General features: G+C 52.7%; 9 protein-coding genes across 9 annotated transcripts; 5 read left to right on the forward strand and 4 right to left on the reverse strand.

Annotated features, from left to right (window-relative positions):
• Positions 1–251: 251 nt before the first annotated feature.
• Positions 252–2668, forward strand: BJX68DRAFT_156493 (uncharacterized protein). The gene has a single exon (XM_071036760.1). It carries the CDS (start codon positions 370–372, stop codon positions 2179–2181), a length of 1812 nt encoding a protein of 603 aa, XP_070895479.1. The 5' UTR covers positions 252–369; the 3' UTR covers positions 2182–2668.
• A 426-nt stretch (positions 2669–3094) lies between these two features.
• BJX68DRAFT_270218 (uncharacterized protein) lies at positions 3095–3347 on the forward strand (the record flags this gene model as incomplete). Its single annotated transcript, XM_071046572.1, has 2 exons — positions 3095–3100; positions 3204–3347. 2 exons carry the CDS (start codon positions 3095–3097, stop codon positions 3345–3347), a joined length of 150 nt encoding a protein of 49 aa, XP_070895480.1.
• Positions 3348–3576: 229 nt separating this feature from the next.
• On the reverse strand, positions 3577–4520 carry BJX68DRAFT_270219 (60S ribosomal protein uL16; the record flags this gene model as incomplete). Its single annotated transcript, XM_071046573.1, has 3 exons — positions 3577–4021; positions 4099–4274; positions 4476–4520. The coding sequence occupies 3 exons, from the start codon at positions 4518–4520 to the stop codon at positions 3577–3579; spliced, it is 666 nt and encodes a 221-aa protein (XP_070895481.1).
• Positions 4521–4815: 295 nt separating this feature from the next.
• Positions 4816–5534, reverse strand: BJX68DRAFT_244088 (60S ribosomal protein eL30). The gene is made up of 4 exons (XM_071041241.1): positions 5400–5534; positions 5292–5329; positions 5101–5217; positions 4816–5017 (listed from the first exon to the last, which is right to left on the reverse strand). The coding sequence occupies exons 1-4, from the start codon at positions 5470–5472 to the stop codon at positions 4925–4927; spliced, it is 321 nt and encodes a 106-aa protein (XP_070895482.1). The 5' UTR covers positions 5473–5534; the 3' UTR covers positions 4816–4924.
• A 400-nt stretch (positions 5535–5934) lies between these two features.
• Positions 5935–6647, reverse strand: BJX68DRAFT_156499 (uncharacterized protein). The gene has a single exon (XM_071036761.1). The coding sequence runs from the start codon at positions 6564–6566 to the stop codon at positions 6111–6113; it is 456 nt and encodes a 151-aa protein (XP_070895483.1). The 5' UTR covers positions 6567–6647; the 3' UTR covers positions 5935–6110.
• On the reverse strand, positions 6648–7221 carry BJX68DRAFT_156723 (uncharacterized protein). Its single transcript, XM_071036762.1, has one exon. The coding sequence runs from the start codon at positions 7014–7016 to the stop codon at positions 6729–6731; it is 288 nt and encodes a 95-aa protein (XP_070895484.1). The 5' UTR covers positions 7017–7221; the 3' UTR covers positions 6648–6728.
• On the forward strand, positions 7221–8584 carry BJX68DRAFT_156487 (uncharacterized protein). The gene has a single exon (XM_071036759.1). It carries the CDS (start codon positions 7391–7393, stop codon positions 8510–8512), a length of 1122 nt encoding a protein of 373 aa, XP_070895485.1. The 5' UTR covers positions 7221–7390; the 3' UTR covers positions 8513–8584.
• Positions 8585–9076: 492 nt separating this feature from the next.
• BJX68DRAFT_244091 (coatomer subunit zeta) lies at positions 9077–10107 on the forward strand. The gene is made up of 2 exons (XM_071041242.1): positions 9077–9498; positions 9561–10107. Exons 1-2 carry the CDS (start codon positions 9137–9139, stop codon positions 9799–9801), a joined length of 603 nt encoding a protein of 200 aa, XP_070895486.1. The 5' UTR covers positions 9077–9136; the 3' UTR covers positions 9802–10107.
• A 222-nt stretch (positions 10108–10329) lies between these two features.
• On the forward strand, positions 10330–15780 carry BJX68DRAFT_257491 (telomere recombination-domain-containing protein; the record flags this gene model as incomplete). Its single annotated transcript, XM_071043357.1, has 8 exons — positions 10330–10362; positions 10419–10487; positions 10559–12147; positions 12198–12813; positions 12997–13813; positions 13935–13936; positions 14232–14233; positions 14463–15780. 8 exons carry the CDS (start codon positions 10330–10332, stop codon positions 15778–15780), a joined length of 4446 nt encoding a protein of 1481 aa, XP_070895487.1.
• Positions 15781–15914: the final 134 nt, after the last annotated feature.

A 15914-nucleotide genomic window follows, 5' to 3' on the forward strand; every position in this document is an offset into this window, starting at 1 on the left:
TCCTGCAATAATAGCGCCACCTCCTAGTCGCGCTTTCCGCCCGACTATTGACCGCTTGGGGCTATCGTGTAGTCCAGCCAGCGGCGACCGCACCGATCACCGGCTTATCGGGCAGTCTGACCCTGCTGAGTGACAGCGCGCCCTCTCATTTATCTGGTTTTGGGTTGACTCGGAAGATCGACTGTTTTGCTTTTTACTCTCTTATACCTACCTAACAGTTGTCCCCTCCTTTTCGCCCTCCTTTCAACTCTCCTCGCCTCGTTCGTATTCTCGACGAGAGCATTCATTCACCTCCACGCGGGGATCCACAGCGATCGATAACCCCCCATCTTATCTCACGCTGCATCAGCATCAGCAGCACAACAACCCATGGCGTTTCGTCTACCACCACAAGTTCCCCGCCGCCGCCCCTCCTACTCTGCTCCTCAACCCTCGACCCTTGAGATCCCACAGTCCCAATCCCTTTCCGAGCTCCGCGAGCAGGAACCAACAGAATGGGTCCTCTTCTCCCCATCCCAAGCCTCCACCACCGCCCAAACTCACACGACCTCCACTGAGCGCACTCCACGAACCGTAGCAGCCTCCCGTCTGAGTGACTTTGGCTCCCTCGAAACCAATACAAGATCTGGGCTCGGTCACGAGAGCGAAGCCGATGGTACCCTCGATGACGTGTTGGACGAGGACGGGACGGAACTAGACAGTCTCGATGACGGGTTGCACGCATTCCGCGCGCCATCGCCTGCTCCCGATTCCTCTTCGCGATGGGACCAGGGACCTCTCGCTCAGCTCCCGGCACATGATGGGCTAGGGAGCTTTCTTGCATCCAGTCAAACTGTACAGAATCAACTATGGCAGCACGAACAGTATAACCCTAACCGAAGACCGGAGCTCGCGCATCGCCGGCGTTCAAGCGTTCAGCGGCATCTAGATGCAGTCGCTGATGCAGAACAAACAGATGCCGATCGGGAACGATGGCAGCGTATTGAGCAGTGGAGGATGGACCAGAGTCGTGCTCTCTTGCATGAGATTGAGAAAGCAACGCGAAGACGTCGCAACAGTCGATACAGCGGGTCAAATCTTGAGATCGTCTCACAACCTCAGGCTGTGGATCAAACGCCTAGTGTCCACACGATACCGCAAGAGCAACAAAACTCCCCGTCTGATAAGCCATCAGCAGAAGATGATGAATCATTGTGGCAGCGCATTACCCGGAAGGTTATCCGTGATCTCATGGGCATCGACGAATCATTACTTTCCGTCTTGTTTGGCGAGACCCTCGCAGAGTCCGACGAACAACGCGCACCTGAGGAAACACAACAGCCGCTTGGAATCGAGGAAATTCTAAATCAGGAATTGAGTGATTCTGTAACCGATGACGGAGATCGCTGGGAATCGAGGCTACTTCAACGGATTGCACGCGAACTGGGGGTTCTAGTTCATCAGCTTTGCGAACACCCAGGGGCATTCTCAACATACATTAACATGGCCAACGATATCCCCAATCAATACGCCGGTATTCCACTGGGCAGTTTGCCTGAAGAGAGCAATCGCATGTCCTCATCGGCCGGCCCAACGGCCGCGGAGACTACAAGCAACGGTGACTCCATGTTATCACCGCACTTTGTGCCTACTCTTCAAGATCCAAACCGAGAGCACGCCGCCCACTGGGGCATCGAAGATGAAGATCTACCGAACCGTAGGCCAAGCGCTTCTGCGGAACCGCTGTCCGAATCCGCCCGCCCCCAGAATGAAAAGGAGTACTGGGAACGCGAGCTTGATATAATGATGGTATTCCGTTATCTGCGCAATCGATTCGGTCGCCGATCGACCAACCCTGATGCGCACCACGCCCGTAGAGCTTCCCAAGATGCATCCCGCCGCGCTGCCATCATCCGTCAACATCATCCACTTGTCGCGCGAGCACATTCACGCTCACAGGCACAAATGCGTCGCCAGTCGCAATATTCTGGCCCTACCGGCGTCACCTCGCCGGTGCTTCGGCAACACCTCCGCCGTCCCAGCTCGAGTTGCGCGAGTCAGAGCGCAAAGGTGTCTGCGATATCCAGCCGTCGAACCCTCACTGGCTCGAGCCGGAATTATTGGGACATTGGCGGAAGTGTGGATAGCGGCAGTGCTATCGCTCCCGCGCCTGCTGGGGTTGGAGCCTGGGGCGATGTGTAGCCACATACCTGCCTATTATTACCTTAAGGACTATAACATACCCAAGTCATTGGATGCTGGCCATCAATATCATCTCTAATCGACTCATACACTTGGATCTATTGACATCACATTGGCTATAATCTACCATCATATCGGTTTTGGTTACATACATTCATGGATTCTCATTTTCCTTTATTTATACCGGACAATCTCGTCTATTTTTGGATTACTCTAATGATTTTTATGCTTCATCAACAAATTACCATGGACACAAGCGGAGGCCACCTGGCTAGGACGAACATTTCATATACACCATATCATCGCAACAATGCATGGTAGGAAGACGGCAGGACTGCATGTAGAGGCGTGGTTGGCTCATGGCATATAATATTGGATGATGACTTCTGTACAAATATCAGGTATAACGAGCACTTAGCTTCAGCTGCATATATTATGATCATACCGCTTCCCTGTGGGAAGACGAATCTCAGCAATGATCGAGTCTAGAGCTTTAGTATCCGCCAAGACATGGGCAGCAGTATGCCGTATCTACAACTCTCACAGCCTCGCAAGGCATACTCCGCCCTTCGGTAGATACGGGTGCCCAGTACTAGCATAACCCATTGGAGTCCAACCTGCAGGTTCTATCTAGACAGCCTAGACACTTTACAAGGTGATGGTGTACCAAATCAGCCTCACCCACCTCCGCATCTTGCACTGCCCGACCAACACGGCAAGGCTCCGGGACATATCCATATCAGCCTTGGATCTCAAGGAGAATAAATTAGAGCAAAGACCCAAAGCTTCAAGTATCGTCTTTCAGTCCTCAGAACTTACCTCTCTTAAAATCCTCGAATTGCAATCATCCGGGAACCTCAAGAACCTATCTTTCGACAGTCCCACTGAATACTTCCTACCTACCACATACAACATGGCTGTTCGTCCACCCCTGCTCTTCTATCCTCGCTCTCCCATAAGCCCAACTCGATACCCAAAGTACAAATGCCAGCTCTAAATCACTAACAAACCATACGTGACAGTTGGCATCCGGAACCCGAGTCCGCTACCTGGGCGCGATCTATGTTGTTATCGGCAATGTGGAGAGGGGGAAGCTTCTTATCCAGAATTATGACGATGCGGAGGATATCGTGAGGGTCGAGGAGGGGGTTTTGACTGTTATTTAAATGAGGTTCGTTTGATCTGGGCTGGGCGGCTGCATGGAACATCGATGGGAGGGGTATAATGTGGGGAGATCAGTTCTGCAATCTTGGTGGTACATGGCCCAGTTTAGCTACTCGTGATTGATTACATGTGCTTTTCGAGGCAAGCAAGATGAACGCGGGAACGAATTATTTATTCAGCAAGAATTCCTTTCCTTTTCACTGTCCTATCGCTAAACATGAAACGAAACATCTAAGCCTCAGCAGAGTAGGCGTCGGGGAAACGGCGCATGTTGTCCTCGATCTGGCCGTGGCCACGGAGGAACTGGACGTAGGCACCATCCTGCTTGAGCTTGCCCTCCTGGCGGAGCTGGACGTAGTCCTCGCGGCGAACGGGGGTGAAACCCCAGTTCTTGGAGACGATGATCTTTTGGCGACCAGGGAACTTGTACATGGAGCGGCGGAGGGCCTCGATGGCGGTGGCGCGGTGGGCGTCACGGGTGCGGACGGACAGGATGATCTGGCCGATGTTGACACGGGCGACCTTACCCTGGGGCTTTCCGAAGGCACCACGCATACCGGTTTGGAGACGATCGGCTCCGGCGCACGACAACATCTTGTTGATACGGATGACGTGGAAGGGGTGGACGCGGACACGGAGGTGGAAACCTTCCTTACCGGCGATCTTCACGAGGTACCTATTTTATCAATGTCAACTTCTTTTCCCCCTTTCCTTGCTCGATTCCTTCATCTCGGTTCCGGGTCGATGACATACTTGTTGGCACAGATACGAGCGGCTTCCAGAGCCTCGGAGGAGAGCTGTTCATATTCGTTGGAGACGAGGTGAACGCAGAGAGGGAAGTCGTCGACGTTGGCCTTCTTACGTCCCAGATCGAAGATACGGATCTTGGGGTCGGGAACACCACGGTTGAACCGGGACTTGGGGTAAGGCTAGATTCGAGAAAACTCGTCAGCATTCATTGTTTTCCACATCGCATCAACCATAGCCGTCAAAGCAACGGAATATCTCGAGCCATCGTCTCAGTCCTCTGCGACCGCCATCTTCTCTTTCCCAAGCCCATCCCAGGCCCACAAGCGAGACCGCCTCGAAATCCGCACAGAAAATGTTCAAAACCCATATATCGCACGCACCTTGTTCTTGCAGTAGCGGTAGCAGCGGGCGGGACGACGAGCCATTTTGACTGCTGTTTTGTCGAACTTGGTGATAAGTTTGTCGAAGGGGTGGTGTCGAAGAGCAAAAGGGAAGGGTTTCTTTTGACTGGAGGCACTTTGGGCTTGATTTCCAATCAACTCCCGCTAACGAGTGGCAAAGCCCTAAGCCCTATTTTCTCCGCGAATCAGCGTCCCAAACGTTCAAGGACTGTCCATGACGCATTTGTCAGATTATGAGTCCAAGAGATGATTCAAGACGATGCTGGATTACAATGGTTTATAGCTGTTATATGGATTATTCAGATTACGGGAAATGCAGTGGCGTAAAGCGTTGGTTTTTTATTTCTTGTCATTATCTAAAACATCATGATGCCTGGCTTTTCTGCCGGCATACACCGTTCAGATATAATGATCCCAAACTCTCACACTTACTGGCTGGTAAGGATGTCAGAGTCACCAGCATCCAGAACAGTCATGGTGGAGCAGCGGTAGAGACGACCGCAGGCAGTTCCCAACTCGATCTGAAGCATTGTTAGCTATCCGGATTCCGGTCCATGTCGAGTCGCACAGCGTATGTGCGCTCCGTATCCCGAGGATCACTCACGTTGTTACCGGAGTAGTGGTGAACAGGAGTCTTCGCAAGCATGGCGTAGTACTCGAGCTCAGACTTGCGGAGAGGAGGGGTGTTGGCGGCAATGATGACCAGCTTGGCCTTGCCGGACTTTTGGTGCAGTCAGTATCGTCCACTTCTTCTTTTCAATCCATGGACTTGTCGATCCGTTCGCGGGTACTCACACGCAGGGTCTTGATGGTGGTCTTGTAGCCAAGGGTGACTGGAAACGACAATCCGTTAGCAAAGCCGCAGCAACGGGGTTGAACTGACAGCGAGGATGAATTTCTTACCCTTTCCACTCTTCATCACAAGCGCCAGGCGCGAGGCGATGGTGTCGCCAGCCTTCTTGCTCTTGGGGGCCATCGTTACGCTATTGAGGTGTTCTGAGGTTGAATTGAAAAACGTGCGCTCCGGCCGTGTCTTCTGGTTGGGATGAGATGCAAAAAAGACGCTATGGTGATATTTTGTGGGTTTGGCGAGAGTCGGGTGCCTATTTCTCCGTGCCGGAAAGCTTAGTCATTATGTTACGGCGCTATGCCGTTTCGGGTGCCGCTATGTTTCCACTGGCAACCTTGGAACTGTGGATGCATGTCGATGATGGACCCCTGATGGCTGGAAACCCATTTGCACGAAGTGGCGCAGCTTCATGATCTAACATCAGAGGCAGGATGATGCGCTGTTGATGTTCCATCAGATCTTACTCGTTGTCCAGAGGAGGGCGCAAGGATGATGGGTGGTCACGGTGGTGCTATCTTTATCTCGTATCGTCTCAGCCCTCAGGGCTTCTTCGTCCAACCGGCTTTGTTTCAAGACCGTTAAGGGATCATCGTGGTATGGGGCTGAATAGAATGGCTATATAGAATTTCGAGTAGTCAGCTGTCTCCGACTCTCATAATAAGATTGTCAGCCCTGGAATGAGACTGTTCTCGTCGCTGTCGTCCAAATTGTTGGTGCCAGGTAAGGTTACGGATAAGAGTATCACTACCGTTCCCATACGGGGCCTAGTAGCAACATTGGCCCATCCCCCAGAATAATTTATTCCTCCGTCGCGCATGCTGGCCCGATGAACCCCTAACATAACACCTCTCCTCCTCACTTTGTCTGCTACTTGCGTCCGACATTCTCTTTCGCCGTGCTTCGTTACTACCCTCTTTTCTGGGGTGGCGAGACCTTGCCAGCCATCCTCCTACAACGGCCTCCCCCACAGTCAGTAGTCGGGAGTTCACTGTGTTTTGACCGCTACTACTCCCCTCGAGACCTTCCTGAAATTTATCAGTTAATCTCCTGCGTTTCATCGGCCGTTGATCTGCAGAAAGTCCTTTGTCTTCTTTCTCATATCCTCTTGCAAGTCGCTCTGCAGTCGATTTCCGTTTCACTTGTCGGAAAGTATTCTGTCGAAATATTCGGTGAATATGTCTGCGACGCCTCGCAAGCCAGGCTCCCCCGCCAATTCCCATAAATCTTCCACCACAGATTCTCCGTCAACAACTGGTACGCCTTCGCGAGGCCATACCAGGTCTCCTACCACGTCGTCAAATGGTTTGTCTCGGACTCCGTCTCTCCGAGGCTCCGCTCCAGTGTCCGCACGCGCAGCAGCCCGAAAACCCGGTCGATCGAACCTAAGCATGTCGAGCGTCCCCAAGATTGCGGCTGACCCGTCGGAGGAAGAGGCTCGCGCGCAGAATGCGGCGCTCATTGAAGACTTGAAGGAGCAGCTGCAGAAAGCCGAAACCGCCTCCGAGCAGTACCAGAAGCAACTCGGCGTCTTGCAAATGCGTCTTGACGAAGCGGTTAGTGAGCAAACAAAACTTGAAGATCAAGGCCACGAAAGGGACAGCAAAATCGAGGCGCTCAATGGCGAAATTCGTGATCATGTCCGACAGATCCGCGACTTGGAGCAGGCTCATGAATTGGAGCGGAATGCGATGTTACAAGAGAAGGAACAGCAAGCTAGTCGGGAAGAAGAAATGCAGGCCACTATCCAGCGCCTGAAGGAGGCAGTAGCCCAGAAAGACATGCGCATCAGCGCTGAGAACGACAAGAATGTGTCTCGCTCTTGTGAGGACCCTAGAACAATCTGGCGATTGCATGGTGATGAACTAATTATTTTGCAGCCAGCTTCCGCAACCGAGCCTCTCCAGATATTGACGGACAGTTTGCGCCTTCATCTCAAATCGAACGGAGCCCATCGCGGAACAACTCTAAACTACTTCTGCAGAAGGATAAGCTTATCGAGTCCTTGCGACTAGAGTTGGCTGAGTCCCAAATCAAGCTTGTGGAGATGGAGAACAAAGGAGGAGGCCGCCAGCGAGAGCTTGAAAAGGAACTCCTCGAAGCGCGCATGGCGAACGCTCGTCTAATGGAGGACAACGAGAGCTACCAGTTGCTTCTGAGCGAAAGGACCCTGAACGGGGATTTCACCAAGGGTGACTTCATGCGCGAAGCTCATCCCGAGTCTCTAGAGTCGAAAGAGACTGGCGGTGGGCTAGGCTCTCTGGCCGATGAGCTGGAATCTGCGGATGCTCAGCCTGAATCAGACGACAACCGCAGGCTCGAAGGCGAACTGAAGGCGCTGAAGGACCAGAACAAGGCTCTGACGTTATACATTGAGCGTATCATCAGTCGCTTACTTCAGCACGAGGGCTTTGAGCATATTCTCGATAAGAATGAGAACGAATCGGCAACACCTGGCAAATCCGCCGGCAACGACAAGGACCTTCCACCAACTCCACCAGAGAAGGATGATGCCAACCAGACCTTCCTGCAAAGAGCCAAGTCGGTTGTTTCGGGTCAGGCGAATCGACCTCAGCCGCGGTCACGTCCTGTCAGTATGATGCCTCCGCCCCCAGCGCCCAACGCACACGAGAACCCAGAAACCGCGCCTAGTATCCCTATCAATCGTGCTCAGTCAGTACGAACCGGGCATCGCCGAACAAGGTCCGAACAAGCGGATCTGGCTGCAGCGGCAGTTGTCGGTCAGATGTACCGTGGCCGCAACTCTGGCGGCCCTATGAGTCCCACTGTGATGGGACCCGGCGGACGGAGTGCTTTCACTGGAGCAAACTATATGCCAGGGGGTGTATCGACTAGCAGTCGTGCCCCCTCGCTCTCCAGTCAGCCAGAGCGTGGCCATTTAAGCAGCTCGGGCAGTGTTTCAAGTGACCCACCTGGTGACACAGCGTCTACTGGTGCGACTTCAAACTCTCCACGCTCGAGTAATGGTATGACAAACTACACAGGAGCGGTCATGACTCAAAGCAAATTACGACCGTTACGCCTGGTTAGTGAGACAAAGACCGCCGAGGAAGACGAAGCTGCCCGGAAGAAAGCGAACAGAGGCAGCTGGATCTCCTGGTTCAATCGCCCGGGTTCGAGCGACGCGCCCCCGCCTGGATCCGGTTAAGATCCTACATTAATGACTTCCTTACTTTATATGTTGACTCTGCTTTCTTCTTTTGTCTCATGACCCATCTCCTATACTATCTCTATTCTTGGGAACAGGAATGCACCTGTTGAGTTCTGGAATATGCTTGTAACTGAACTGTCGCTATGTCATCATGTATACCCTAGTCCTGTTTATATTTACGCTGTTCATGATGGCCATGCTTTTCCAGTTTACTTGGCCAATATCTCGATGATAGCATTCCTTATTTATGCAATTATTTATGCGATGAACATACAGATTAACATTTACTCCGCTGCGTGGTACTTTGAAAGACTCATAGCAGCACAAGCCCCGAACTTTCCATGTAACACTTTACAGTACTATAAATCCCGAATAATCTGATAATTATGGTGCTAGATAAGTCTAGCTTCAAGGAATATTCAACATACTACTGAAGTTCTGAAGTTGAAAGCTACGAGCGAGTTCGTTCCAGTTCAGTTTGCGCTATTACTGAGTGAGTATAGCCGGAACAACATTAGTGCGGCTCCTGGATTGCGGACAGCTTGACAATAAACCGGAGGAGCCTCTCAAACAGCCACTCAATTCACTCGCCATCCCGTCACTCGGCAGCAATTGTTCAAAATGGGGTCCCTCTCGCTTTTCTCCGTCAATGCCGTCCTTGTAATGTCGGCCGACGACGGCTCTCGCATCTTCGCAAAGTACTACTCCCCACCTCACCCCCCGGCCGGCGTTGCACCTAATTCCACCGACTACCCCGGAGCGAACCCCTATCCCACCCTCAAAGAGCAGAAGGCGTTCGAGAAGGGGCTTTTAGAGAAGACCAACAAGCAGACCAGCGATGTGATTTTGTACGATAACCGGATTGTCGTCTTCAAGCTTGAGAGCGATGTGATGCTTTACGTGGTTGGCGGCGCTGAGGAGAATGAAGTCCTACTCTACAATGTTGTTCTTTCGCTGAGGGATGCTTTGGGGATACTGTTCAAGTATGTACCTTCTATCCAGGAACGAAGATTAGTTGCAGATTGGCTAATATGAGAAATTACAGGGGCGCTACGGATAAACGCACAATCGTCGAGAACTACGACCTAGTCGCCTTGGCCATAGACGAGATCATTGACGACGGTATTATTCTTGAGACCGATCCCGTTCTGATTGCCTCTCGCGTCAGCCGCGCGCCTGCTCCCGATGCACCGAACCTGAAGAGCATCGACCTCTCCGAACAAGGTCTCCTCAACGCCTGGGAGCTTGGAAAACGGCGCCTGGCGGAGGGATTGCGGCAAATGTAGAGGGAGAGGAGAAGCGTGATCTATTACGAGGCTTTATACCTGCATGAATACTGCATTTGAACGTTCTATTTTATTTTACTTTTATGCGATCTGGTTGGGTTTGGCGCGGTCATGTGGTTGTTGCTCATTGATTCATGGGTGATATTCATATCCTTGATTACTTCTCTTTTGCTTCGTTCCTGGAGTGCGAACTCTACAGATATACTCCGATTTGTTTTGCAGTGGACTTTGGCTGGGGTAAAGCAAAAGCTCAGGGGATATACACTCTCTTTAGTGCGGTATACCAATAATAAACACATTAATTAACCTGAGTCTCCGATAGTATTCCGCCCTCGAGGCTGACAGTCGGGCTCCAAAATAGTCAAGATGCCCTTAATAAAGTGCTAAGGATATGATTCATAGTGAGTGGGAAACTGCCCCGCATACGTCACGCCCTAAGAATGTCCGGACCTGCGCAAAACTCTTTGTCAAGGTCATCTTCTCCACGACACGGTTTCTCTTGAGAGAACGAGAGCAACGATCGACAATATGAAGCAGAGGTACTCTTCGCTGGATGTCCAGGTATGCCGCCAGCGAGATTGACCCGGCCTGCCGCTCCCTAACACTCCGAATTCCAGGTTATCGCTCGGGAACTGGCCTCAGAGCTAGTCGGCCTGCGTGTCTCGAACATTTACGACTTGTCAACGGTACGTATTTGCGGCTTACCGTCTGTTCGCTTTTGCAGGTCAATATACTAAACAATCAATGGCCTCTCTAGAGAATCTTCCTCTTCAAACTCGCAAAACCCGACCACCGCAAACAACTCATCGTTGACTCCGGTTTCCGCTGCCATGTGACTCAATACTCACGAGCAACAGCAACGAGCCCCTCCACCTTCGTAAGCCGCATGCGCAAATGCCTCAAGTCCCGACGCATCACGTCCATTACGCAGATCGGCACGGACCGCATCATCGACTACAGTTTCAGCGATGGCATGTACCACATGCTGCTCGAGTTCTTCGCGAGCGGCAACATCATCATCACCGACCGCGACTACACAATCATTGCGCTTCTCCGCCAGGTACCGGGCGGCGAAGGATTCGACGAGGCGAAAGTCGGGCTGAAGTACACGTTGACGAATAAGCAGAACTACGACGGAGTGCCGGATATCACGGACGAGCGCATTCGCGAAACGCTGGAGAAGGCGAAGGCGCTTTTTGCGCAGGAGGGAAACGCGCCAAAGAAGTCCAAGAAGAAGAATACGGATGTGCTGCGCAAGGCGCTTTCGCAGGGGTTTCCAGAGTATCCGCCGCTTTTGCTGGATCATGCTTTTGCGGTCAGAGGGGCGGATCCGGCGACCCCGTTAGATCAGGTTCTGGGGGATGAGGGTCTCTTGGAGGTTGTGAGGGGTGTTTTGGAGGAGGCGCGAAGTGTAACTGACGACTTGTCGGCGGATAAGAGCCATCCTGGATTTATCGTCGCAAAGGAGGATACTCGTCCGACGGCGCCGGATCCAGAGTCTCAGGAGGCTACACCCGCGAAGCCTGGTTTGCTCTATGAGGATTTTCATCCCTTCAAGCCTCGGCAGTTTGAGGGAAAGGAAGGGTTCACTATCCTGGAGTTTCCGTCCATGAATGCGACAGTCGACGAGTATTTCTCGTCTATCGAGTCCCAGAAGCTAGAATCTCGGTTGACGGAGCGGGAAGAGGTTGCGAAGAAGAAACTCGACTCACTGAGACAAGAACATCAGAAACGCATTGGCGCCCTTGAGCAGGCGCAGGACTTGCATATTCGGAAAGCCAGCGCCATTCAGGACAATGTATATCGTGTTCAAGAGGCCATGGATGCCGTGAACGGCTTGATTGCTCAAGGTATGGACTGGGTTGAGATTGCGCGCTTGATTGAGATGGAACAGAGCAGGGGCAATCCTGTCGCAAGAATCATCAAGCTACCATTGAAACTATACGAGAACACCATCACGTTACTGCTCAGAGAGGCTGGGGATGAAGGAGATGAGGAAGAGGAACTCTTCTCGAGCGACGAGTCGGATGAATCCGAGGATGAGGAAGGGGAGGAACAGACAAACACACAGCGAAGCTCTGAAGCCTTGACAATAGACATCGATCTCGGTCAGTCACCATGGGCGAATGCGACCCAGTACTACGACCAGAAGAGAGTGGCTGCCGTCAAAGCCGAAAGAACAACGCAGTCCTCTGCAAAGGCGCTTAAGAGCCACGAAAGGAAGGTGAAGGACGATCTCAAGCGTAATCTGAAACAGGAGAAGCAGGTCTTACGACCGTCCAGAAATCCATTTTGGTTTGAGAAATTCCTTTTCTTCATCTCCTCCGAGGGCTACCTAGTACTCGGGTAAGTACATGTGCGCTCTTAGTCAGTACATGGTATGCTAACCAGTGCAGTGGACGCGATGCAATGCAAAGCGAGCTTCTCTACCGCCGCCACCTACGAAAAGGAGACATTTTCATCCATGCCGACCTTGACGGGGCCACACCAATCATTGTGAAGAACAGAGGCGGTGCCTCCAGTTCCTCCATTTCCCCTACCACCCTTTCACAGGCAGGTAACCTGTGCCTCGCCACGTCAACTGCCTGGGATTCGAAAGCGATCATGTCTGCGTATTGGGTAGACGCGAGCCAGGTATCCAAGACTGCTGAAGCAGGTGATCTTTTGCCTGTCGGTGAGTTCCTCATCAAGGGTGAGAAGAATTTCCTTGCTCCTTCGCAGCTCGTTCTGGGCTTTGCGGTCATGTTTCAGGTGAGCAAAGAGAGTCTTCCGAACCACAAGATCTATGGATACGAGGCATCTACTCCTGCTGAGCAGGCAGCGGAGACGGGGCAGCCGGTTCTGGAAGATGCGAAGGGCTCGGAAGAGGCCGCGCCTACCGAACCTGCTGAGGCTCCCCAGCAGGCTGAAGTGGAAGAACAAGCAGAGGCTTCAGAGTCTGAAGACGAGCAAGAGAGCCGTGATGTAAAGTCCACAACGAACCCATTGCAACCTGGATCAGCTGCTTCTCCGGTAGCAACTACGAACGAAAAAGATGACAGTGAAACGGAATCAGTTGAAGGAGAACCTACTCAAGAAACAGAAGAGCAAAGCGAGGCCGAGCAGGTTGCGGAAGACTCGAGTCAGAAGGACATGCCAGAAGATGAGCAGCCTACGTTGGATGACACCGAAAGTGTGACCTCCTCACAAGCGCAGGGAAAGCGTCATCTTTCCGCAAGAGAACGGCGCCTACTACGACAAGGGAAGCCTCTTGACACGCCGACTCCAAAGTCAGAAGAGGCAAGCGGGCGCTCGACACCAGTTACTAACGGCACAACAAAGTCCGCAGAGACAAAGTCTACCCCTCTGCCCGTCCGTGGCCGTAAAGGAAAGTCAAAGAAAGCCGCCTCCAAGTATGCTGACCAAGACGAGGAGGAACGAGAGCTAGCTCTCCGCCTTCTGGGAGCAAACAGCGTCAAGGCGAAAAAAGCTGCTGCGGAAGCCGAAGCAAAGGCCAAACGTGAAAAGGAAGCGGAGGAACAGAAGAAGCGCCGCAAGGCGCAACATGAACGTGCCGCTCAAGCGGAGAAGAAGCGTCAAGCCCGGTTTGAAGAGGGCGGCGATGACTACGACGAAGAAACCGCTGCCGCCGAGGCCGCGGACCTTGAATGGTTACCTGCGCTGGTTGGGACGCCTCATCCGGATGATGAGATTCTAGCGGCTATCCCAGTATGCGCGCCTTGGTCTTCACTCGGGCGATACAAGTATCGCGTCAAGCTGCAGCCAGGCGCAGTCAAGAAGGGAAAGGCTGTCAAGGAGATCCTCGGGCGATGGGTGGCCGAGACGACAACGGGCAAGGTCAAGAAGGAGCACGCCGAAGATGCAGGGATCAGTCGCAGCGCTGCAGAGAAACTCCGGGCACGGGAAGGAGAACTTCTCAAGGGCTGGAAAGATACTGAGATCATCAACACGGTCCCGGTCAGCAAAGTGCGGATCATGATCGGTGCTGGTGGCGGAGGGGGCGGCGACAAGGGTAAAGGAAAGGGTGGAAGCGGCAACAAAGGAGGGAAGAGAGGAAAGAAAAAATAAGACATGTAGCCTATCGCGGCTAAGCTACACTTAGCTTTGCATGATGAGACAGCATGTCTTGCCAGAAGTATATCTTCTAGATGCTAGATAGATCTATCTGTATGCAAATACCACCACACACCATTCAACCCTCAACAGAGGGAGCTCATAATGATCTCACCCGATTCACAAAAATTGCGCAGCCTCATCAGCCTTAAGCCAATCTCATCCAGATTTCTTATCAAGCCTCAAAATGTTGTCGTCTTTTCTCGATGCTTGAGTGTCCACCGCTTAGTCATGCAGTCGACGTCATCGCAAGATTTTCCAGACGATCGTCGTGCTTCATATTCTCCGTCGACGCCGCAGTGTGTTGGCCCAGTAAGTTGTGGGTTCAAGAAAACCGCGTAGCCGCTGTCAATCTCCAAGCTAACCCAAAAATACAGTATCTTGCTCCATCGGGCCCCCTGTCCTGGGAAACTCCACCTTCAGCGTTGACTCATAAGTCATACACACGCCTGTATCCTTGGTCCACGACTACCACCCCTCCATTGCGGGCAAGCAGTCAATCTGCTCCCCTTTTTGCGACGCCTCGCTGCTCGCGGCTCCCCGCGCAGCTTTACAAGGCCCGTTTCTAGTGTTACCGCAGCCACAATGACGCCCAAAGAATCAACGCGAATCGCACCGGCCATCCGTCTCAATCAGGATGCACCAGGGAACAAATCTCTCGCAGAGTGGTGGGCCAGTGAACAGAGTCAGAACACGCCAGAGGCAGCGGCCATTGCGGAAGCTGCGCAGCTTCTGCAGACGACCGATATACCCGTTGCATTTCCCACAGAGACAGTGTACGGTTTAGGCGCTGATGCGACGCGGAGCGATGCGGTACAGGGAATATACAAGGCGAAGCAGAGGCCGTCGGATAACCCGCTTATTGTGCACATTGACTCGCTGGAGATGCTAGATCGACTACTCAACCCGGCAATCAACTCTCCGCGCGGTGGAAAGACGACAAGGAACTCTGTTCCCTCGATCTATGAGCCCTTGATTGAGCGCTTCTGGCCAGGCCCGTTGACTATTCTCCTCCCGAACCCCTCGGGATCTTGTCTTGCGCCTGAGGTTACTTCGAATCTTACGACGTTTGGCGTCCGCATGCCCTCTTCGCCTCTGGCTCGGCTATTGATTCATGTTGCGGACCGGCCGTTGGCGGCGCCTTCGGCGAATGCGTCTACGAAGCCGTCGCCTACTGCAGCGGAGCACGTACACCATGATCTCAAGGGCCGTATTGAGCTGATTCTCGATGGAGGACCGTGCGGAGTCGGTGTTGAGAGCACAGTCGTGGATGGGCTGTCCCATCCGCCAAGCATCCTGAGACCCGGTGGTGTCTCGATCGAGGAAATACAAACGTGCCCTGGGTGGGAAACTGTACAACTTGGGTACCATGATGGAACATATGATGTCAAAGAGATTCCTCGCGCGCCGGGCATGAAATATCGCCACTATTCTCCCAAGGCAAGAGTTGTCCTATTCGAATACGGGTCAGGGCCGCAGGCCGTGGTGAAGCATATCAAGCGCGACTTAGAAGATACAGCCGTCGGCGCACATTCTATCGGTATCGTGCGAACGCGGACATGGCAGCGTGGTCTGCAGCTCTTACCAGTGGACGAACTCGACACCAAGTCCAGACCCGTCCCGTCACTCGTGGACAGCCTTATCGAGTTCGCCGTCCCCGTCGGCGGCAAGACCAAGGAGGTCTTCGACTGCCATCTGGGCTCAGAAATCAAAGACGTCGCACGGAACCTGTTCGCCTCTCTACGGGCAATGGATGAAAAGGAGGTAGATGTGATTTATGTCGAGGGCGTGACAGACCACGAGTTTCTATCTGCAGCCGTTATGAATCGGCTAAGGAAGGCTGCTGGGTCAACTTTCAAGGTTTAGATTAGATTATCAGATTTCCGGCGACGCTATTGTAGACCGAGTCTTATTTTACGAAGTTCATGAATTTCCGTTGATGGTGGATCTCCGGGCGCTCTCCGTCGGCATCCTCCGCTGAAGATAAATTGTGGAAACTA

Source organism: Aspergillus pseudodeflectus (assembly GCF_044049435.1).
Source record: "Aspergillus pseudodeflectus strain CBS 756.74 chromosome Unknown BJX68scaffold_47, whole genome shotgun sequence".
NCBI classification, from domain to species: Eukaryota; Fungi; Ascomycota; class Eurotiomycetes; order Eurotiales; family Aspergillaceae; genus Aspergillus; species Aspergillus pseudodeflectus.

What these genes read in the sequence shown, in the direction of transcription:
- BJX68DRAFT_156493 (XM_071036760.1), top strand. Translation starts at nt 370, where the DNA reads ATGGCGTTTCGTCTACCACCACAAGTTCCCCGCCGCCGCCCCTCCTAC.
- BJX68DRAFT_156487 (XM_071036759.1), top strand. Translation starts at nt 7,391, where the DNA reads ATGGAGAACAAAGGAGGAGGCCGCCAGCGAGAGCTTGAAAAGGAACTC.
- BJX68DRAFT_156723 (XM_071036762.1), bottom strand. Translation starts at nt 7,016, where the DNA reads ATGAGCCTGCTCCAAGTCGCGGATCTGTCGGACATGATCACGAATTTC.
- BJX68DRAFT_244091 (XM_071041242.1), top strand. Translation starts at nt 9,137, where the DNA reads ATGGGGTCCCTCTCGCTTTTCTCCGTCAATGCCGTCCTTGTAATGTCG. An exon ending in GCTTTGGGGATACTGTTCAA is followed by an intron (nt 9,499 to 9,560) that starts GTATGTACCTTC and finishes GAGAAATTACAG; the next exon opens with GGGCGCTACGGATAAACGCA.
- BJX68DRAFT_156499 (XM_071036761.1), bottom strand. Translation starts at nt 6,566, where the DNA reads ATGGGAATTGGCGGGGGAGCCTGGCTTGCGAGGCGTCGCAGACATATT.
- BJX68DRAFT_244088 (XM_071041241.1), bottom strand. Translation starts at nt 5,472, where the DNA reads ATGGCCCCCAAGAGCAAGAAGGCTGGCGACACCATCGCCTCGCGCCTG. An exon ending in TGTGATGAAGAGTGGAAAGG is followed by an intron (nt 5,330 to 5,399) that starts GTAAGAAATTCA and finishes TGTCGTTTCCAG; the next exon opens with TCACCCTTGGCTACAAGACC. An exon ending in ACCACTACTCCGGTAACAAC is followed by an intron (nt 5,018 to 5,100) that starts GTGAGTGATCCT and finishes ACAATGCTTCAG; the next exon opens with ATCGAGTTGGGAACTGCCTG.